The following is a 24508-nucleotide window of genomic DNA, read 5'->3' on the forward strand; positions in this document are numbered from 1 at the left end:
GTAAGTAAACACAAAGTTGGTACCTCAAACACAAACTAATAAAATAATTCATATTTTAGTGTTTTCTTGATCATAAATTGAATAAAAGAGTTAAACACAGCTCAGACCATCGTACAATGGATTATTTAGAAGAGGTTCTTTTCAATCCCTGAAGAAACTACACAGTAGAACGCGTGTAATCTCAGTCGTTGGATATATATCCCTGTGAAATCCTTGGGGAGCTCTCCCATCTAATACATGAGGACGCTCCAATGAGCAGAAACCCTTAATAGAGCTGTATGGTCCCCGAACGACCGTCACCAAAATTCTAGATTTCGACCACACATGGCTCTCTTTTCGCAAGCAGGAGCTTGTGCCTTTGCGACACCTAATCTGCATATTCTTAAGCAGACTTTCTCTCTCAGACTGACTAAGAAAGATTATATACATAATTAGTCTAATAATATAACTTACAATTGGCTCCATATTTCTCTTCTATGGTCACGATCAAAATCCCATTTACCATAGAGCGCATTAGTCCCAAGATAAGGTCTCATTCTCTATGGACCCCTAAAAATAAAACACAAATACCACCCTGGTCAGAATTGGTCCAATTGCATCTCAAGTCATGTTCTCTATTTTGTTTCGATATAAGCTCACAGTCTTAAAGTTAATGGTTAGCAAAACTTAGAAAATTCGTTTTTGAGACCATGAAACAGTGAAGTGGAGGAACTGTATATATCGAGACTTACATCAAGATATATCGAAGCTTATATGAAGACAACACTATACTCGATTACGATAGAATAGTTTAAACAAATTTCATCCAAAGCAGTGTACACAAGATCTGTCTGCGAAAACAAAGTATAATAAAATGAGGGAAAGGAAACTGTTATCGATTCTAGTCGATCGTGAAGAGGCTGTGTCAATAATAGGCACCCTAGAAGAGACATCAGCCGCGGCTAATGTTCTGGCAAATTGACTTCGCGAACGTAGTTGTCTCTCGGGAGGAATCTGCAAGTACGAGTGGGTATTTCATGCCGATTTTTTCCGTAACTACCTCACGTCCGACGATACACACTCACGTGCAACCTAAAGGGCCAACTTGTCTCTAAAAATACGGGTATTTGTAGAAGACTCTGGTTTATTAAGTTTGAGCTACAAGTTTTCGGTTTCTCAAATGTTCCAATTGAATTTTTACGCTTTTGAATTTGAATCTTCAAACCTTGCGAATGTTCACAATTTTTTATTTTGAATAGTTTCAAACACTTCCATTTTTTCCTACATCACTATCAAATACATATAGCATTTAAGAGGAGCTTTCTAAATAATCTTTTCATAAATGTAAAATGCATGTGAATCATGTTACTTAAAAAGCAAAAGCTTCCAAATTATACAAATTTTATTTTTCTTTATGTAGAGCTTGTATAAGTAAAAATATTCAAGTTTTCAAATTTTCAAATCTCTTAATTTTTAGTTTTCCGAGCTTTACCATTTTGAACTTTCAAACGTTCGTTTTTTCAAATTTTCAAATTTAACACTCCCAAAAATACTATACATATATACAGAAAAAGAAATGGTTTTGAATTTACCTTCCCCTAATGGCAGATATAACCTATTCGTATAACGAACAAGGATTTAAACACAACTTTCAGTCGTCTACAATAACATCCTCAAGCTGGGTATTTAAAGGAACATTTTAATTGCAGAAAGTAAGCCGCTTACACGCCCCCCTCTTCTGCATTAATAAAAACGACCCTCCTGTTATGGGACGCAAACGAGCGATGGGTATTGTATCTGCGAGAAAGTAATTCGACTCCGATGGAAAAAAGACTTGTCATCCAGTTCTAAATGCAAAGGCTACAATGGAAGTCATCTTGTATAACTATTGACAAATGAATTAAAATTGTCGCAAATTATTCTTACACCCCTTTTAACTTTATTTCACTTCTCTTATATAGATAGTTTTGCTACATCTACAAACACAAATGTTGTTTAACGTGATCTAAAGATTTTCTAAGTATTTTACTAGGCCTTTTTAGACCTTAGTTTTAAAAAATTTAATGTTGATGTCTGAAGCAACAACATTGTCTCCCTAATTGGAGACCGAAAAATAGTATAAATTTTTGTAAAATGTTATTACCTCAAATGCTCTTTTATAATTTTCTTGAAATGGAGATTATCATCATCACTGTATTTGAGGAATTGTGAAGGCAGAATAAATTGGGTCACATGTGTCCATTTTCGAGATATTGATGTTCGAAGTTGTGAATCTTAATTCCATCAGATACACGTACATTTAATAATTTTATTCCTTTGGAATATATAGAATATATTTATGTATGTGTATGCATAAACATACTGGATACGAAGTAATGTGTAACATTAAATCGATGCAGCGTGGACAGAGGCTCTATCTCGCGGCGTAAGAAAATAACTTGAGAGCGACACCAAGCGAGGGTTGCTTTATGGCTTCCCCTGAGTTGATGATATGCCTTGTTACCGGGAAGAACCGAGCTCCCTCGGGTAATATCGTATACAATTATGTCCACAGAAGGGAAGATATGCATTATGGATGCTGGCCATGTCTGCTAAATCATGTCATAGGGTTGGTTAACTCTGCAAATGATCTGCTGAATCACCCCTTCCTATACATATTTCTCTGAATAACTTTCTATGGAAATAAATAAAAAACTGTTCCTAAAAAAATCAAGAAAATATTCAGTACTTTATATACACAAAACACAATTACAATTTCTTTCAAATAATACTCTGTCTTCACACATTTTTAAAAAATTGGCTTCAAACTTCAGTGCACAGAATGCATCAAAGTATCTCAATCTTCAGACATTAAATATTAAACAGCCTCATTCTACATATGTGCATAATTGTAGCTTCTTTCACAAGTTTAGAAAAAAGTTGACTTATAATTCAGTGCATGAAACACAGTAAAATATAAATGAGTAAAAAATACAAAATTCATTATGCTTTGATCACAAATATATTTCATTCTCACAGAAAATTGACATTTCAAATGTACAGAATCCTAGAAAACAATTGGATGGGTAGATTCACTGTGAAACCATGTAGCATGACATAGAGCACACTTTATTTCTTAATTAGTGATAATTATTTAGCACTGACCGAAATCGAGTACATGTCGTATATTTCTTTTCAATTGAAGTTTAATATTCATAATAGATTAATTTATTAATACAAGTGTAATTAATTGTTAATGTATTGTCTGAAAGTATCACTGCATCCACGGGGTTTGCCACCTTTACTCTTTTCCCATCAACAAAAGGTCAGGGGGTCAAAATGAGGGACTTAACATGGAGCAGTTAACACATAAAGGGAACACCCTCTTCTATGGTTCTCAGGAATCTTGAACATTCTGAAGCTTACAAAATATAAGTGAACAAGAGCCTTGAGAAACAAGGAAGAAGCCAATTTAAGAAGGGGATGAACACAGTAAACTGGATACTGATTGACATATAAATGGAGAAAAAAGAAAAAGGACGTCAGTAATTCAATTTCCCACGCTAAGGATGCTCAGTGACTTTGAGGGGAGCATTAGATTTAATGTCTGCTCGAACCCCAAATAGTAGATTACAATTAAAATGCAAAGAGCTTATCCCTTCGAGCAAAACTCATGCCTTTAAAAATACTCGTCTCCAAATTCTGTAATGCTTGAACTTCTTAAGTACTTTATTGTGTGGATATACAAAGAAATAAAACTACAAGAGTATAATATAGACTCATAGAGCTTCATTATACTTCCACTAAAATTTACTTAAGGCATGTACAAGTGTAGACAGATATACTCCTCACAAGTACTTAAGAAGTCAAGTATTAAAAATGATTTAAGAAATAATCCATTTCTATAAGAAATATCTATGATACAAATTATCTGTAAAAGCTCGCTGGTCTAAAACAGAAAGACGAAATCAGGTAATTTAAAGAATACCGCGAAATTCGAAGCGGATTGTTCGAAGAAGAACAAGCCCTTCGCAGAACAATATTCAACATTTAACAATAGCCAACATTTATAGAGTGAGATACCGATTTAATATTCATAGATCATTCATCTTTTTGTCTTTTTTCATTTTTTCTCTTTTTTTAGTTTCCCCTTGGGGCCATGGACCACCTAAAAAAGTCTCCAGGCACCACAAGAGCGAAAAATGCGGACTTAACACGAGAACGAATATCACGCGATAAATTAATTTCCCACGACTCCCTCATCGTTCCTCATCCAGCACAATGTTTCTCGAGTCATTTAATGATATGTCTCTCGTTCTAGGAAAATATCTCCGATTCTACATCGCTACCTTTTAAGTGTGGACGCAAGTTACAATACTATTCTATCTCTTCCAACAACTTTTTCTCGTTTCTGTCCTCACTGTTTCGACTATTCTTATTAATTGACAAAATTCCTCATGGATATCCTCGTTCAAAGGAACATAAAATCATTATATGACTACGATGGAATCGACACTACTCTCACAAGTTATTAAACTCGTATGGCACTTATTTGCTAACAACTGCTTTCGCCGAGGACAAAATCGAAAGAACGAGAGTCCATTAATGGTAAGAAAAAACAGGCAGATCCCATCAGCGACCTGATAGAACCTTCCTCCTATTAGTTTATGGATCCTCCTAAGGCTCTTCATGGAAACTTCGAGAAACACTGAGCCAGCGATCGCGACAAAACGTGGTATTAAACTTTAATATTGCACAACATCGATAACACTTCGAATTTTCAAGGGAAAAGAAGTCTGTTTCGATTACCATAGATAAAATTATTCATGTCTTTTCTTCCGCAATGACTGATGGTATAGATATCAACGAATTCGTAATACTTCATAACAACCTAACGTTTAGTTCGTTCTGATAATTTGAGCGGCCATTAGAACAACGTTCCAATTCGAATACTATAACTCTTACAGGAAACCATAATGCAATTGAGTGTTAAAAAGTACTTGCTATGGATTACACGCACTAATAATGAGTAAAACTAGTTTAATATCGATCGATCGCATATTATTACCGGTAATCTTCGCTATCAACTACCCTCTGCTTCTGATGTAACACAGTAGTACTGAAACACTGTTCGAACTGCCGCGAAATTTATTAAATTACGCGAATTACAGTAAAATCTCGTTATATGTTCATCCTTCGGGACTGGGCAGACACGCGATACATGTTCCTAATAATAATCACGTTTCACGTTTGGCCCTTCCGAGAAGTCCATCCTTGCAAGTGGTGGGGACAGCAATGAACATGTAATGAATAAAATCTGTCGGGCATATAACGAGAATTGACTGTACACGGAATGATTTAGAACGCGAGGATAAGGCCAAGAACGTTTCATAATATTCACAGTAATGGAAAAATACGCGGGTATTAATAATCATAATGGTAATAATAATAATAATGCCATCGTCGTAGTCATCACTGTTGCCGCTGGTAATCGACAACATGTATATACTCTAACATTATAATATGCTTAGCAAATATTTGTTGAAGATTGCCTAATATTCGTGTGGCAACAAATAGTCAAGTTTCTTAATTACTTTCATTGTTCTGGCGGTTTAACTCTCATACAAAGTCAAGTGGAAGAAACTAAATATCTGCAATGCGAAGACATATTACGAGAACTCTAACTTAATATTGTAAGAATCTCAATACCTTTGCTAGCAATTAAAATTCTGAAGTTCACAAGTCTTAAGTTCAAGCTAATACAATGCTATACAAAGAGATCTCTGAACGATGAACTTAAAATGGGGGATGTATATGTACAATTTGTTTCCTCATCAAAGCAATTTAACACCGGAAAATACGAATGAAATTGCACAGATTGCATCATTAATCGATCGATGACTTCGTGAAAGAGATTCGCCGCCATTTTGAAGGTCGCTTAAACTAAACTCTAATCTCTATCCCGTGTCACCAGCAGAATCTAAATGATCAGGAAACAAATCGAGGAATCACACATCGCTGTAGAATGCACGAGTTATTTACCTTGTAAACCAAATTTTCTGCGAAAACCGCGAATCTACAAACACACAAATGCATTAAAAATAATTATACAACACAAAATCCATGTATCACAATTCGTAAACCTAAATTATCCAACGTAACTCTAAGACCGATACTCATCTCGAAATACACGAAACTGAAACATACCCATCGATTGAGTAACTTAAAATACTTAACAGAAAATTATTCGGGAATTCTCCTCGAATTTTGCAGTCTCGACATTCTAACTTTGTGCAGTCAAACTTCGCTGAGAAACTAAAAAGAATGTAAAAGAATGTAGGTGTACGCGCGCACATGTATGTTTACATTTAACTGTGCAGTCGTGTGTGTGTGCGCGCGCGCGCACGCGGAGGTCCTTACTTCGATAAAAGACTATAACGTTATATATATATACATTAACATGCGTATATAGCTATTCTGGGGCAACAAAAAAAATGGGAAACTAGGAGTCGATCTTGAGAAGCTTTTTAACTTAAGCGACAAGAGAAGTCTTTCAGAGAGATTTAGGCTAATAAGACAATGTGGTAGACGTCGGTGAATATAGCAGGTTCTTTGGTTTTGTGATGCGTAACATCTTTTTAGGGTAATGGCACTATGACTTGTACGTATGTCACTGGGAAGTAGCCAGTACGACCATTCAGGCTGCCTTCGAACCAATTCTCGTCTATCTTCCGTATCAGATTGATCGTGTCGTTTTCCTGGAAAATATAACAAATTGTTAAGTTCACTATTCTAAACAAATAATTCAGTGACTGCATTATGCTTACTTTGAATCCAAGCTCTCCAGGATTTTCTGCTTCGAAGTCGTACAAAGCTGTGCAACAAGGCTGTCTGTTCATCGGAGTCCTCGCTGGGGATTTGCTTGGAGATGGCAGAGGAGAGGCTGGAAATGGTGGAATTCTCATTAGCTTCATAGGAAACAGATATTATAGGAAAACCTTAAGACTTGTCAAAATTTCTAAATAACAATCTTTGAAAGTTCTAATCAGTTTCTATGTAGCATTTGATAGGGATTATTGTATCTGATGATATAGCATAAAAGCTAAATTCTCTTCTAAGAATAAGATTTGTTTAGAATAACTCCGATCACACTGCTAACTATAATCCTATACATACTTATAACTTGGTACACACTGGAAAACTTAATATTGCTTAATACTATGTTATCAGAGACAACTGTACTCCCACTGTTATCAGTCACTACAGAAAGAAGTCTTTAGTCTCTCTCAGGACATTGCAAGATATGCTAGACTAAAGCTATTCAAAACAATATATATTCTTAAATTTACTCAATAATTTCAACCTCATTTTAAAAATAATACTGAACACATAACACAAAATTAAATGAACAACACAGTGTACAGAAGAAACACTCATATTCATCAGATACCAGGATATCACAGAAACAATATGAATTCTTGGAATATTTTAGATAAAACGGAGGGAATTTTCTGTGTAAAATGTAGAAAAAGAAGGTACAGCTACTCAACAAACATACATGCGATTAAATGTGGTTGGTGGTTAAGGATTAATGGAGGTACAAGGCTCTAGTTCTCATTCTAGGTGCAAGAAAAGCGATAAAACTGAAAATGAATAATTGAATCCTACAAAAGCCCCATGAGAAATTTACCATTGGCAGATTGTGGCGGATTTCCAGCCGGAAATAGCTCGAGCTGTGAGCGCTTCCCGTCATGGACCGGAGACCCGGCTCGACTTGCCCCTATATCGTGTCAGAAGGATAGACATTCAAGTATGCCAGAATATTCAGAGTATCCCATTACATACAATTATCTCTCGAACTATTCGTTATCCTAAAACATATTTCAGGTAGAACTTACCTACCACTGAAGAAGACATATCACTTCATATCTGATCGAAATGGTCGTGTTTTGGAAACTTCAAAGTGACCTTTGTTTTTTAAGTGGAATTATAAATTTTCCTAAATAAAAAAAATAGTATCACTTGAGAAAGTGAAAATCACCTTGAAATCTCCGAGGCACATTCACTTAGATAAAATTAATAAAAAAACATAAGACGTCCTCTTCAAAGCAAAACAAGTTCTATGTGAAACTTTTTTTGAAACAATAAATAGCTCAGGAGATAATTGTGTGTGAAGATTCAAATGAGACACCCTGTATACATAAAACATTGGGAATGTGTAATAGGAGTGTGTAAATGTCTGAAATTTCTAGTGTGATTGATACACTGGGTAGGAGAACTGTAGCGAACCCATAATTGTAGAACGAGACTAGGGGAAGATGGCAGTACAGTTATATTTCAGAAACCAAGAATATGAAACTTAATTTTGTATAGTTCTTTGATCCTAATATAATAACTGTACACTCACTCTCCATATTCTCATACATTAATCAATTAGTTTACATGTCACTAATTAGACCGCAGACGTTTATGCATTTATAGAAAATTGAACAATATCAAAAATAAAATACACATTATAATATTTAAAGGCTAAAACAAATTTTTACTTCCTTTTATTATTCTAACAATGTTCATGAAAATTTGAAATTTGCATCTGCAGTCTATTAATAAGTAATTAATACATGTGACATTGACCTTTGACCTTTCCGTGAGTTTAAACTTCACATTTTCATTAGTTGTAATGTAAAAGTGTTTAGTAAACGACAAGTATATCCACTGTAAAGGAATAAGTGTCAAAAGGACAAGAAAAGTTAAGGTACAGATGACAATCAAAGAGACAATTAAAGAGATTCACTTGGCAGAAGGTAGCAAGTATAGTCAGAGTATAGTTACAGAACATAGTAGGATACTTGCAATACAGAGGTAACAAAGAACAGGCAGTCCACCCGAATATTTTCTTGTATGTGTATGTGTAAAATGTGTTTTACCGTGAAGAGAGAAGTTCCCACCGTTCATTGCATCCGATGTGGGTATTGCATCCACGTGAAGATCAGCCAGTGTTTTTGGTACGAACTCCAATTTTGGTTTATTCGCTGCTTCATCTTTTCTATAATGGAAATAAACAACATTGTAATATTAATCAGTTGATCAATATGGAAAAACAAATCTATATTTCCCTCATCGTTATAAAATCCTTCTGATACTAGAACAATAGCTACTAAATAATAAAATAAATTCTTCTAGTTCAGTGTCTTAATCTTACTCACAAAATCTGGGTGCTCTTAATCTAGGATCTCAAAGAAATACATACTTCTCTAAAAGTATTTCTGTTAGTGTTCTTAAAATTTCAGTACACTGCTGATGGTAATCCAGGAGTGCTTCGCTGAATGTTGCGAGCTGAGCTACTTGTTCCACCTTAAAAAACATGAAAACTGTTACTCTGAATGTCTGTATAGTTTTTTCTATGTTTATTCAGAAAGTATAGTAAATCATAGTATAAATTTTAGTTATTGCTATATTATAGTGAATTCTTTTATAAAACTTACATCATTCTCCAACAAATTAAACATGCCCAATTGAGCCAAGTGAAGACTCTCGGCGAATTTCTCTTCAGCTTGACGAATCTCGTCGTCTGAAACGTGAGAACCTGCTCGCAAAATTTGCGTCAACAAAACATTAAAAATTGCACTACTAAGTTGCTTCTATGCCTAAGTTTCATACATAAGATATTTATAAAGAAGACACATATGAACTTTTATCAATTTCTAGATAAACATAATATACAGATACACAGAATGATTTATAAACATGTTCCAATATTTTAGAAGTATATCAATTAATTTGTGGAAAAGCTGCCATTCAAATCCATAAAGAAGCAACTTTTCGACAAGTTAATCCGATATATCTACACATTAAACTAAAAGAGAAACATAACAAATATGATTAACATGAGTACACTTATTAATCTTTAATAATTCATCAACTAATAACAGATTATTAGTATTAGTGAAAAATAGCTTCAAGCATTAGAACTTTGCAACACACAATGATTTATGAATACATTTAGAAGAAAAAGCCTCATCTACTACTACCCTAAATATTGACATAGATTCACAAATCATCCTGTATGAAACACAAAATCGTATGAATTCAAAAGTGAAAGCAATAAACTCAAAAATCTCAGCTAAACAAGTCACATACCAGTATACGGTGAAGACGATTTTACTGGGCTTCCAAAATGTGGACTTGCAGATCTTTTTCCAGCAGCTAATAATTAAAGCGTTGAAGGAAACGAAAAAGAAAAGATAGCTTCGCCTTCAGAAAAGGCAAATGAGTTTGAAATTTTTGCAAAGAAACATTCAATTGATATTAAGAACAAAAATTAAAGAAGCAAAAAGGCTGCTGCGAATATTTTGTGAACATTAATTTTAAAAAAGTTGAATTAGAAAAATATCACACAGTCCAGAAGGAACCTAATAAATTTGAGTATTTGTCTAATAAAATTTGTATTAAGATTTTTAAAGTTAAGAGTTTTGAACTGAATAATGTTTATTATAACTAGTTCTTAAAAGACTTTATATATGGAATTATTAACACTGATTTTAGTCTTCTACTCTATATTAAAAGCTTTCAAAAACATTGCAAACTATTACTTTTTAAATGAAGATATCACAGTATGATATGAACAGCTAGTAATTACAACGTGCACATGCAAGGAGAAAATGTAAGGTACATCCATTTCTAGGATATTATTTGATTGTTTGTGTAAAAGTAGTACCATTTGTCCATTGTTAAAAAATTTCCTAGAAATTCGTAGAAAAATTCATTCATGCAAATAGAAATAAGAGAAGTAATAAATAACAGATTTATGTAAAAAGTTTGATTGACTTTTTCCATTTTACACAAAGAATCAATCCGTCCCTAGTTTGCACCATAAATTACTCCCCCATTCTCAATAATTGCAAACAGCGATAAATTTCACGTCGTAAGAACGTACACACACCCAAGTTGCGCATAAATAAATCAATAGAGATGCAAAGAGATAAGGGCTGCTCGTAAATAACTCTACCTTTCGCTTGACGTCTTCGCTTGCAATCGAAGTCCAACCTTCGTCCCTGAAGCTTTTTCCTATGATGCTGAAACAAAAGGAACATGAGTTTCGCAATCTCTATTCGATATAAGTGGAAACCGAACAGCAGAGCTCAAGAACTTTTTCAATAAACCCACCATAACTTCTTTGAGATCCTTGGTCTGCAAGTGGTGCAGAGGCTCCAGGAAGTTCTGCTTAATATTATCGTCCAAGGAATACTTCACGTCCGCCATCTGTTTCATGGCCTCCCCCATTTCGACAAGAGCCTGAGCTGAGAAAATTAGGAGAAGTCAATACGTGTATCTCTAGATTCACACGGTGAATTTTAAGTGATGATTGTGTTGTATAGGATAAATAGAAATTGAATTTGCATACCGAAAATGCTATCATCTCCAAGCTTTTTGCCATACATTAGCATACAATCGCCCAAGACACCTTCTGGTTGAGGGTAAGTGGAGGCCTTTGCTTGGCCACTGAGTTTGCTGATGCCCTTAACAGCTGCCATCTTAGCTCTTGCTGTTGGATTTGGCTGAAGAAACTCTTTCGTTTTGATCTGTAACTCCTCCACTAATTCGTAGGTGACGTCCGTTTTCTGCAATCAAGTTTTCATTAGTCTTTACTATATCTATAAAGTGATATTAAGAAATGAAATCTGTTATAAATACATACCCTCTCCATGTCCATAAAGTCCACATCCAGCTTGGTTCCTTCTGCTCCTCCCATCTTCTCCGTCATATACTTTAAACCAAAATTGATTAGTTGTAATAATATTATAATTACATGGAAAAATATACAAAATATCGAAAATTGCGTATGAAAATAGGAATTTGCATAAACATCCGCAATTTAGTGATTAAAAATAAAACCTGAAGGAATTCAGTAAGTGCAGAAAAGGACTTAACACGGTGTCCCAGCCTACTAAAAGAATACTAATTTATCTCTAAATTCAGGAAATCGATACAAGTTTCACAGAATTCTTAGAAATACCAAATGAAAGAAGAGTGTTCCAGAGTGAAGACAATGTATCGTTATCTATGAGATCTACACATTTTTTTATCAGAAATTTAAGAAAAATCTGAGGGAGACTGTGATGGATCATCGTTTAAATTGTCCTAACAATATGTCCGTCATAGGACTGTCATACTGTCAATTTGTTAACAAAGCAGCCTTCCCTGAATTAACTTTGAACTCTCGCAAACGGAGATTCTCAAATTGTCCTTAGATACGATTGAAGCAATAATATGTCTGTAATCCTTGAAAAGTGTAAAAGCAGAACAACGTGATTATTTGACAAAGCTCCAACGCGACCGTGACCTATATTAAAGGGAGACCTACTTATACGCTACTCCACGTACTGGAACATAGCATTCCATTGCTGATTAAACTTCGTTCTAGAGTAAATCTGACCTACAATGACCCCCACTAAATATCATTTTTTTTCAAACTTTTTTGTAACATCAAAATTCATTACTCTTTAATTTCATTTTTTTCTAATGTGATGTATTATCTATATTTTTATTGCTTCTTTTATATTTGTCTAAAAAGCAAAATTTAGAGATTAAATTGTATACTACTTGCTATGCGCACAACTCGATGATGATTATACATAAGAAGTATTGTATCTGTGTCTTATGTAATTATCGAAGAGAAAATAAATTGATCACAACGCGATAATAAGTGACGCGGTTGCATTTAACATTTTCTTAAAGTCTGAAGCCTTAAAATCATGTACCTGCGATATTATAATTCATTAGAATTCCTATTTCGACGGTCTAAACCATCATCAAAGCACTAAAAGCTGCTAAGCACTTTCAATTTAAATTTGTATCAACATTTCAACTGTTTGGGCAATGCTCTCGCCCAAGAATCGAGGCCCCATTCGCCTCAATGCGACTTGAGTGGGACAATTAATTCTTATTTAAGCCAGCGCTTATTAAATTCTAGCCGTGAAATGTGTTGTGTTTGGAGACCCTTTGGAGACAGTGAAAATGATGTAGAACGTATTCAATGATTACACTTTCCATTTCAGGATGGATAAGATTCCTCCTTTAGAAAAGTGAAGCTATAATAAAGCCGTGATTGTTTATAAATGCTTGACTAAATTGTGGTGAAAGTGCCCACAAAAAGTGCTAAGAGGCCTTGCTACTAAGAGTTTGCTACTTTTATTGCAAAAGTAAATTACAACTTTCAGTCTATATATTTGAATGCAAAAAATTGCTTTTTACAGGAAAAATCTTCATAAAACTTATAATCATACTTTATAATACTTATTTTCTATGTATCTAAAGACATTCTGTATAATAAATTGTGATTAATAAATTGTTGTACGAGTGACTACTTTTCATTTTTCATGTTTAGGAATCTGTATCGAGACATGAAAGCAAATTAATTCAAATTGAAGTGTAGAGAATATATTTTAGTACACTTGAGGAATTCTATTACTCTGTCTAAGCAGAGACTGATGAGGAGAGACTATAATTGAGGCCCCCTGCTGCGAATCCAGATGGGGGCCTCAGACTGAGAATTTTGGGCGTAAGACCAATTTCGGCACGCAACACCTTGCAGAACTCATTGACCATAACATGTTTAAGAACACTTGTCGAACTTTAGATTCCTGAAAATTTTAGAAAAATTCTATTGCCGTATTGCCATGACACAATGGTTTGATTGAAATTAACTAAGGTAGAGTGAAGTAGTTGAATATTGAATATATAACTAATAAATATATAAAACAATATATACATATCCAAGATAAAAAAATTGTTAATTTATTGCATAATCCCTAATAGCCAAACTAATTCTGAGGAAAATTATATAAAAATGATTGTGATTTAATGATAGAGTATAATATTATTTTAATTTTAATAGTAGATGTATTATTTATTTAACATTAATACATCAATAATATAATGTTCTAGAAATTAGTAACATCAAATTAAGAAAAGGGTCGACATAAAATCAGGTATATTAATTAACATAACAAGTACCATGTTAATACACCAGTACCTTCGCAATTTCAAAGGTCAAGCTATTTCCAGCTGGAGGAGCTGTAACCCTTTGAGGGACACTAATTTGTCTCTTAAATTACGTAAACAGTTCTAGCTCAAATATTTTCCAGATACATTGGACCCATAATTAACCATAAAGTACGTAATTAATAAAAAACTCACCTGGTTGGCTTTGTTGATCTGTTTCTTCAATCCCGCGAACGCCATGGTGGATTATTATCTTTCCAGAACTCTGTAATAGAAATTTGAACCAGATTGCAAAGTGGTAAAAAAAGATCTTTAATAAAAAAAAGAAAGATTTGAATTCGTGCCCAGGCTTGGTTGTTTGCCAAAACCAATCATCCAAGTATGGATGATTTTCAATGTTATCGATCGACCACATTTCCAACATGACTCGTTTCTGATGTAACACTTAAACACATATACACAAGGGTAATCCCCTTTAAGCGACACAATTACGCACGTTACAAAGAAAAACTTTAATTTCCTTGAAACAACTGTAACCGATAACGTCGAAACAGCCATTTTGTCGCAAAAATTACACTACAATTTGATCTATCTTAAGAAAGAAGTTCCATGCTTGAAGAGAGATTCAAATATCGAGGTAAATTCTCAGCAAATGTGGAGGAGAAAGAAGAGAATTCTTATACGAGGGATGAAGAAAGTTTCAGTCCCTGTGAATAGAACTTAAGTCTACTTTTAAATGAAAAATTAGAAATAAAAAGAGTTTCACATTTTAAGTATGGAAATGTTCTACATGAACGAGGAACACTAGAGACAAGGTACCAAGGCAGAAATCGAAGAGAAGTCGCCGATGAAGAACGCTGTAATGAGTAACAGACAGACTCTAGCAAAATCTGTAAGTTCTTCAGATTATTAAAGATCCTATCGCTCAAGAAGACCTAGCTTGAGAATAAAACTTCAATTTTGTGTCTCTAGATGTCCGACATAGATTAAAACCAGTAGAAAAAGGAGGCTCAAGTTAGGGAGAAGTTAGAACACTGATAACAAGTGATAGAGAGACTCTAACAAGAACTCCAGATTCTTCAAATTCTCCAGATTCTTCATTAGAGACTCTATTACGAGTTTAGAAGGAACCAGAGTTTTGAGTCTCGAGATGTCCTATATGGATTAAAACTAGTAGAAGAAGGCTCAGGGGCTCCAGTTGGGGAGAAGTTGCCGAGAAACACTGATAGCGAGTGATAGCCAGGCTCTAACAAGGACTCCAGATTCTTCAGATTCTCCAGATCCTTTATTAGATACTCTATTAAGAGTTTAAAAGGAACCAGAGAGTTTCGAGTCTCTAGTTGTCCTATATGATCAAGGAATAGTGGAGACTGATTCAAAAGGGCTCGAGTCGTCAACGAACACTGGTAATGAGTGATCTCTCACCTCACACAATTAAATAACCTGCCCTGATGGCACAGATCACGAGCGTGGAGCAAGCAGAGCTACGAACGCGTGGATCACGAACACCACGAGCACCATCGACTCGAACGCGTTTGCTTTTGCACACTGCGACTCGAAGGGTAGTTTTCTGGCTGGCGATCGATACCTACGAGTCGTTCTCCATCCCCTCTCCTAATTCTACCTCCCTCTCCTTTCTCTCTCGTCGCTTTTCTTACTATAACTCTATCCTTTTACACTTTCGATATCTTCTTCTGCCTCTCTACTTTAAGTCTTCTGCCTCTCTACTTTAAGTCTTTTGCTTTTCTTATATTCATAAACGCCCCTTATCCTCGCGATTCGATTTCCTCGTTATAAACTCGAGTTACAACAGCGAAAACTTGAAATTAGAGCGAGGGCCTTACATGTGTAGTCAGACTGTGAAATCGGTCAGGCGTTGAAGTATAACAAGTATTGTGAATGAATTTTTCCATTCCATAATAATGACCATTAGTGACATCATTCATTTATTACGCGGAACTCTAAAATAGACAATGCATTTATATGAGAAAAGCTTGAGAGTTTCATTTATGATTCATATGATTGATCAGTAATATGTAAGTGTAAGTGAAACTCAAAATTTCAATTCCAAAATTGAGTGCCTCGCTTTATAAAGTTTATACTCGTAAGTGGATATGAGCCTATACCGAGAAAATATTGTATCTTTTTCTCAGCGATTTTTGGAAGTGTCCCTAGATCATCTTTTATGATCTATTATTGTTTTCTCTGTTTATACTTTTACATTTTGATTCTCTTTTCTACTAGTTTTGTAGCTTTAAGAATAACTTTGGACACTCTGTGTTTTTTGTTCTGAATCTCTCTTGCTTTCTAGTAGAGAAAATTCTCTATCTGATCGGAGACCACGGACGGAATAAAATAGAATTTTTTGTAACCAGGTCAGAAGATGTAGAATGGAGCAAGTGGGTCAGTATATTATTTTTTTAACCGTAACAAAGACTGGAAAATCAATTACTTAAACTAACAAAGTGGGACATATGCTGCTTGGGTGATCGAACAATTGTATCTGCATGTGAGGAAAGACGAGAGATGTAATATTGTTTCGATATTTGGTGTTTTAGCGGACCTTGACATATGCTAATACGGGGACCAATCTGTACACAATTTTCGAAACTTAAGATACTCTTAAATCCTAGTATTCAAACTAAATTTAAAATCAAATCAGTGCTTCACTTATCTCTTTCAAATCTTACCTCTTTCGAAATCAAATTTACATATATATACGCTTACTAAAGTTGTATTATAAGTATTATAAATTGAAAGTAAACGCTGAATATCTTTATTTCTCAGGTAAAAACATAATCCACATCTTTTTATTTTCGTAAACTTAACGTTCGAAGTTTTGATTTAACTGTCAATTCTTAATCATGGCTTTGTGTTTTGTTATATATTATTATTTACTCGTTATAAGCTCCCCATTATAATAGTCAAGTACTGCAAGTATTTTCTGTTTATCTAAATACTAAATAATATATGTATGTACATTATAGCGACAAATACTGTACAATGTCTCGAGACTTGACACTTGGCAGAGGGTCAACTATCGAGGCAATGCTACATTTTAAAATCGATTGTCTTTCTTCACACGATATGTATGCAGTAATTCGGTAATAAGATAATATCTTCCGCATCCACTACAGAAAATCGGGACCCTTTGGAAATATACTTATTATGTTCGCTTTTGAAGATTTTTAAATACTCATCCTTAAATATGATTGGGTCGCGATGCCCTTATCATTCGATATAATTTTATCATTTTCTACGCCCCCATGTCTCTGACTGTACATCCGTAGATGAAACCACGCCCACGTCTCGTATAAATGATTTAAAAATCAAATATAAATTCGTCAGCAACCAATACAAAGCCGAAACGGAGAGTGCTTCACTTTTAATTCTTTCCACTTTCTATTTATACGGAACACAAAATGTTTGGAGGATATTTTTTAGGATATCTTTCTTCACTTCAATCTATAGATAAACGAACGATGAAGACACATTAGTCTATTTTTATTAATAGAGTAACTAATGTGTTGAAATATTACTTCAGATTTTTTATAATTATTTCTAAACTAATCTTGAAATCAAATTTTCAAATGTGTGTTAGTTTAAACATAGTATCAGAAGTAAAGAAGAATTTTAATAGCAAGAAATTTTTAAGAAAAATATCAATTCTATTACCAATACCAATTAATCATCAATTACGATTGTTAGTAGACTGTATGAAGAAAAGTGAAAGAATACAAAGATAAAATAATCAAACAGTTTTGAGAGGAAATAGGTAATAAATGGGAAGAAAAAGGAGTCAAATGGAAGATAGAAAGAATATGATAACAGAGAGGAAGAAGAATTAGTACAGAATACAGACAGACAGAAGTAGATAGATACAGGAACAATCTGAAAAAATGAAGAATAAAAGATATAACAAAAGATGCAATACGATAAGCGAGAGCACAAGACTGCTATACTTATCAGCAAGAAATGATGGAAGAAACCAGATCATAGTACCAAGATTCAGATCGAAAAAGAGAAAAAAAGGAATAAATACTTGAAGTTGAAAGAAGAAAACATGTGTAAGATATGTAAGAAAAAATTATGTACATATCTGACAAAAAGGTTAAAGCATTTAATAGAAAAATGCTAGATCGCTGGTAGAGAAAATGACAGTATAAATATTGGAAAACTATTAAGACACAACGGAAAAGGAACGCACTAGATGCAACAAATTTTGGACGCAAAGTAAATAAATGAGAACACAAACCAATTACACATAGATCTTAGTGGATAAATATAATATGAAATAAATTGTTTTAGACTGTATGTTAATTCATATAAGCAATATAATGAATTCATGTATGTACATATTTTTCAAAGCCGGAAAGCAATGAAATAAATGTTTACCATTACTATTAGTATTGAAATACACTGTGTACTTATAATAGTTACAATTATGTGACGCTTTCAACTCTAATGTATTTAATATTGTAATAAATATAAAATTGAAATAAAATCACAACACGTTAGTCAAGGTTGCTAATCCAACATATTTACATTCCATTCATTCGTTCAGTAAATAAATAATCTTCTATACTTTTTTATGTTAGTATTAAAAAATCAAATCAGATAAGTTCATAAATATAATTTGTATTAATACACTTACCAAGCTTGATTTAAGGAAACAGCACCCTAAAACAGGAACCGAATTACTTGCCTCGATTTGACACGAACAGCTACGAACAGCTGTTTGGAGTTTCCAGCGATGACGCTAGATCGCTCTGTCCTTGATCTTTTCGAGACCCGCGAAATGAGATAGAATTTGAAGTTAGAGTAACAGACAAATGTATTTCTCGTATAGATAATACTAATACAGATTAATTGTAGATATTAAAAATTGAATAATTCGTGCTTAATGACTTATTTATTAAATTTTTAATTACAAATCATGCGATCTCCCTTCATACTTAAAAAACAATCGTATGTAGAATAAAATTGAAATGACATGGGTTCCTCTTTTATTATCAACATTCGTACAATGAAACAGCTATTATTATACAATAAAATAGAGCCGTTTTACAATAGAACGAAGCTTTTTTTACATATAATATAGCGTTTGAATAGTACTTTTTCTTAATTTGATTCGCTTCTTTCATAGAGATACATAGTGTTTAAGCTGTTTATCGGTTTCAGAATCGAGAGTTAGCATCAATTGGTTAAATTGATTATCTCCCATTAATCTTCTCAATGTAATTAACTGAAAGAAAAGTGTTTATTCTTAGTACAGTGAGATCATTAATTCTTATTAATAAGATTATCAAAGAACTCGAATTTTACCTGATTTTGTAAAGTGTCTTTTAACGACACACAATTTACAGGATCATTGAAAGCAAGTCGCTTTTCCTGGTCGAGTTTGATTCCATATTCGTCATCCTCGTACTCTGATGAACTAGATTGTTCACTAGTCAATAAAGAGCGAAATATAGGACTATTTTAATCTACAGATCTGTATAGAAATGTTGGCAGAAGACACTTACCTAAACGTATACTCTATGTTATCAATTTTTGTTATATCGTTTAAGGTTTCCACAATATTAGACATTATGTCTGGGAAATGTTCCAGAACACTGGGTGGACTATTTGCTTCGAGAAGTGAACACAGTGCAAGAGCTAATAATTTCCTTCTTTCTAACTGAGTAATAAATGGCATGTGATCAACCCATTCGTTTATTATTTGACCAAGCACGACTTCTTCCCTTGCTTCGTCTTTGTTCATTATTCTGGTTATTTCACTTATTATCTACGCAATAATTTGTATATTAAAAGAAGAATATGAAGCTTGAGAATGATAATAGAATCTTAGTACCTGTATAAAAATATCTTTATAAAACCATAGAACTCTAGCCACAATAGATAAATACATAGTCATCTCTGCTAAACGACCCTCTCCTTTACATACATTCCTAAAAGATTAATGTCATATATAACTTAATACGTATAACTCATCTTTACAATACAATATTTTTATACTCACTTGAATACATTTATTAAAATAGGTTTGATCAGCTCTGCCCCTTGCCTAGAAGCACATAAGCATGTTTCAAATACAATCATAGTTGTTACTATTTCCTCGCATCTCAAATCTCCCATGATGGATCTAAGAATTTCAATGATTGCTGCTCCCCTTTGATTAAAAAATTCTAGTGGGCTTAATATTATATATGCTTGAATTATGTCCAAACATAGTTCTAAATTATGAGACGATTGCTCTGGAAAAATCAAACTTATTTAGTCTTCAGAAAGTGAAATATTTGTTGCAAGAATATGAAATTAACTAACCTAATAGTGCCGGCATGTTTCGAGCTAAGTCCATGATGGCTGGCGTTGGCGCAGCTGTGTTTTCCAGTAAAGCTAGCCATAATTGTAATCCATCTTCCATTAAATAAACATGACTCTCTTGATTAACATCACAACTTAGAGCAATAACACCTACTACCACTGGCTCTAAAATGACACTTTTTGAGCCTAAGGCCTATTTTGAATCAAAATATTTAGTAATTATTCTTAGTCTTACACACATTTAATAATTAAGTAAATAACATCTACCTTCTGTAGGTGTGTGAGCGTTGAAATTATAGCACATCTTAACATATTGTGTCCTTCAGATTCCTGCCACAGAACTGGCAGGTAAGAACTGAGAACCCCAACGTGTGGATTTATTTCACTACCCACACGTTCGATCATAAATGATAAAACGTATAAAACACGCATCTAGAAAGAACAAAAACATACTGTATTCAAAAGAGAGCATAATCGAAAAAATAATATAGCTGCGTACCCTCGTATCACACTCTTTCACTTCTTTCAAAAGAGAGAATAATAAAAAAAAAGTTCGCTCTAAATAAGGAGAAAATTCTTCTGGATTGAACTGAAAATCGTCTATTACAAGTTTCAGAGCATCGCTTGCTGCCAATCGAACACCTAAATCCTCTTCAGGGCTCAAAACTTCGACCATGAGTTCATACAGTTCTGGTCTTAACTCTGCACTTAACTTTACACCTACAATTTTAGTATAATGCTTAAATCATAATATAAGTAATGATTACTCAACAGTAAAATCCATTAGTTTTATGCAGAAAGAGTTTTCTTTGATTCACTTACTCGTCCATCGACCAATAAGCCAACACACACGTCTTCTAATAATTCTGTAATTATTACTCCGAATCTTCAATTCTTCTTTTAGAGTAGTTGAGAACCATTGATCAAAGTTCACCTATTATATGATAAACATAACTGAATTAATTGTTTACAATGATTTCTTCTTAATTTCTTGCTCTTACCTCGTCATATAACTCAAAAGCAGCCAAACCAACTGCGTTATATACTGCATCTTTTAATAAAATAGCATGTAAATTATTTGGGTCTACAGGTTGGTGATATCTTTGCATCAAATCTACTAAGACAGATGCAAAAACCTCTCTAAAATGATGGAAAATTCCTGTAAATACAGACTCTGCGCAAGGCTAAAATATTAATTATAAAACAAGTGAATATTTAATGTTACAAATACATAGTAAGCATAATTAATGTCTGAAATATTTACCCTCAAACTGTATTTCCATGATTCTCCGCCATCATCAACAACTGAAATTAATTACATACTATATATATAGTATTACTGATAATTACATACATTTTCATAATCAGGATTAATACTTACAAAAATTTTCTGGATCCATATCCCACAATTCCAAATCATTAGGAGTTAAAAGAAAATAGTGTGTAACGAGTTTTGAACAGATTTCTGTCAATGTTTCTGGCGTAAAAAATTCTTGTTTTATCGCGCTCATTTTCAATTCATATCTGTCAAGTTGATCTCGCTCTTCTGTAACAATGCATTCTCAAATTTAACTATTTATATTCTATATATAAATTTACAAATAATGAATAAAAGTTTATACCTTCCCTATTCTTCGATATATAAGGTCTGGAATATACACAGGATAATGTACATTTGATTAAATTTAAACACTGAATAATAAACCTCTCAAAAGCTAAATTGTGACCAGCTTCTGTGAAGCAGTAGAAAACAGAAAATTCTAAAAACGTTGGTATCAATTCAATACAGCAAAGATGGTGCATTTGTAACATTCCTATCAATACTTTGATCAAGTGAATTATAAACTTGTCACACACAAACAGTTGTATGTCTCTTGAGAGTAACGTTTTCCCTAAAATTATTTAAAATACACATTATTTAAAATAATAAATACTTAACACAGTTCAAATTATTGATTTGAAATACTAACGACATTCAAGACAGGTCCTTGCACGTTCACAAACAATTTCTAAAAATAGCATAGCATCCTGAGATTCTGAAGGCTTATAAAATCCAAACATAATTAGTTTTCTAAGTATCTTCAATAAAAGTAATGCTTTCTCCAGAGCTTCTTGTGTTTGATTCGTGTCTGCTCCATTTGATGCCATTATAAGAAAAGATTCTGTGTATGTGTTCCATAAATTCAGAACAAAATTAAACATATTAATCGTTAATTCTTCGAAGAGTCGTTTATCTGCATTCAAACGTTTAGATGCTAAAGATTTAACAACATGATATAACGTTAACAGCGCTCTATGCTGAGCCAAAGGATTCTGTCCCCTAATGACATCCAATAAGGTAGGAATTAACGAACCCCATTCTCTAGGACAATCATATCTAAATAACACACATTTTTCTGATTAATTATTTTATGTGTTAAAATAAAAATAACATACTTGATAATTAATTATTACCTGGCAATTTTAGCAATAACTGCTGCCAACTGTACAGCCAATTGATTTACAGGTTCTTCAAAGTTTACAATTAAACGCTGTCTAAGAAACTCCTTCTCATCATCTGCCATTGCACTGAAATAAGAACAAATGTTATTTAGGGGTGATTATTTGATACATAAATGCTTATGCACACTATGTTTATGAACAAAACATTACTAAAGGTCATATGAAATAAAGTAAAATACAATGACTGAATTTTAATATTCATTTTGATTTTTTCATTTTTTAAATACTTACTTTGGAGCATTTTTTCTCCAATATCTATCAACGCCATTTTTGAAACATAAAATAGCCATCCATCTAATATTGACACTCAAGGAATGATTGGAAAATACATTCTGGAATAATTGATACACATTAAATTATTATTGTTCTTATTTCGTAATAGATTTTAAAGTATCTATTTATAAAACTTACATATAACGCAATATAGAATCCTCTTTCAGTTTCCCACTGCTTCAGAGTTTGCTCAGCTGGTTTTAAAATATTAGGATCTTGACTACCAGCTTGTTGAAGTATTTCTATTACTGCAGTATCCATATCTCTACTAAATGAATTCTTCTTTAGAATACTTATTCTAATTATTTACACACTTATACTAATTAGAAAATATGATTATATTGTACTTCTTTCTCAGAAAAATTTAAACCACTTGTATCAAATAATGTACTAATAACTAATACAATCAATATATTTAACAGAACTAGTATGACTAATGTATTTTAATTAACATAACTAGTACAACTAACATAACTATTATATTTGGTATAACTAACACAACTAGTAAAAATAACACAAAATACTAATAACTATCACTCCAAATAGTCATCCATAAAATTAACAATGAACATGTGTTAAGGCTACTCTTGTTTGCAAACTTATCATAAACATAAAGAATTCTTATGATTTTTTGCAATGTTAAGAGAAAATTGCCACACAAAATTAAATATATCCTCTTGTTACATTATCATCGTCAAACAAATAATCATTTCTCCCGTTCCGGGTGAAAAGTCCCTAACCTATAAAAAATAAACCCTACCCATTTGACTATCACCTGTCTTACACGGGGCCTGTAGAACTATTCTCGATAGACTTCATTTATCACAAGTATCTATGTATTTAATCGATACATAACAAAACTTCATCAGAGACGCATAACAACAAAATGTCACACACGCCCGCAAGACGACATTTCAAAATGTTGCCACCTTTTACTCTTCGTTTTTTCAGTACGATACCCCGGTGACAGTTACTGCCATAATGTGTGGACAATTTTATTACGCGTGAAGCAGGAGCGAGAGAACTGATTCGTTCCACACTAGGAAAACCAGCGGCGGGGAAGATTTCCCCTTCCTAATTAAAACTAACTTCAGACGATACGCGGGAAAACTGCGCGTGGAAGCAGCACTTTAAATTACTTGAAATCGCCGCGCGAAATTTAAATCAGAGGGAATGTATACTGATAGGATTTCATTACTGTCTCATGTCCGAAACTTTTTTAACATTATCCCGTTGCATTTTGTACTCTGCTATAGATATATTATAACTACTTCGATCCGTACCATTGAGCGGCTAAGGCAATAATGACGCCACGCGCATCCTTACTGCGCAGCTCCAGGAATGGCTCAAGGTGGGGAGGGGAAACTTCTCCGCTGTTTCTTTTGCCTAGGGTGAAATGAATTAGTTATATTAAGTATATTACAAGGTAACAAATCCTTCGTTT

At 33.5% G+C, this 24508-nt stretch overlaps 2 protein-coding genes across 10 annotated transcripts; both read right to left on the reverse strand.

Moving 5' to 3' along the window:
• Positions 1–3066: 3066 nt before the first annotated feature.
• Positions 3067–18683, reverse strand: Endoa (SH3 domain containing GRB2 like, endophilin-A). 5 transcript variants are annotated; one of them, XM_076386785.1, is made up of 12 exons: positions 18617–18683; positions 14158–14227; positions 11657–11725; positions 11363–11579; positions 11125–11258; positions 10967–11033; positions 9444–9544; positions 9209–9312; positions 8886–9004; positions 7649–7738; positions 6786–6901; positions 3067–6716 (listed from the first exon to the last, which is right to left on the reverse strand). In XM_076386785.1, the coding sequence occupies exons 2-12, from the start codon at positions 14200–14202 to the stop codon at positions 6597–6599; spliced, it is 1182 nt and encodes a 393-aa protein (XP_076242900.1). In that variant the 5' UTR covers positions 14203–14227; positions 18617–18683; the 3' UTR covers positions 3067–6596. The 5 variants fall into 5 exon arrangements, with proteins under 5 accessions (XP_076242900.1, XP_076242901.1, XP_076242899.1 ...); XM_076386786.1 differs by lacking the exon at positions 18617–18683 and adding an exon at positions 15388–15542 and having other exon boundaries at positions 9444–9529; XM_076386784.1 differs by lacking the exon at positions 18617–18683 and adding an exon at positions 15388–15542.
• Positions 18684–18951: 268 nt separating this feature from the next.
• On the reverse strand, positions 18952–24088 carry Impbeta11 (importin beta11). Of its 5 annotated transcripts, none has more exons than XM_076387500.1 (18): positions 23840–24088; positions 23203–23329; positions 23023–23123; positions 22744–22857; positions 22260–22666; positions 21912–22181; positions 21671–21835; positions 21554–21594; positions 21291–21473; positions 21112–21223; positions 20789–21009; positions 20557–20721; positions 20290–20482; positions 19985–20219; positions 19817–19913; positions 19488–19750; positions 19288–19438; positions 18952–19207 (listed from the first exon to the last, which is right to left on the reverse strand). In XM_076387500.1, exons 2-18 carry the CDS (start codon positions 23323–23325, stop codon positions 19103–19105), a joined length of 2946 nt encoding a protein of 981 aa, XP_076243615.1. In that variant the 5' UTR covers positions 23326–23329; positions 23840–24088; the 3' UTR covers positions 18952–19102. The 5 variants fall into 5 exon arrangements, with proteins under 5 accessions (XP_076243615.1, XP_076243613.1, XP_076243614.1 ...); XM_076387498.1 differs by having other exon boundaries at positions 23203–23332; XM_076387499.1 differs by having other exon boundaries at positions 23203–23332; positions 23825–24088.
• Between the last annotated feature and the right edge of the window lie 420 nt (positions 24089–24508).

This window comes from Calliopsis andreniformis, chromosome 10 (genome assembly GCF_051401765.1).
Source record: "Calliopsis andreniformis isolate RMS-2024a chromosome 10, iyCalAndr_principal, whole genome shotgun sequence".
Classification (NCBI taxonomy): Eukaryota; Metazoa; Arthropoda; class Insecta; order Hymenoptera; family Andrenidae; genus Calliopsis; species Calliopsis andreniformis.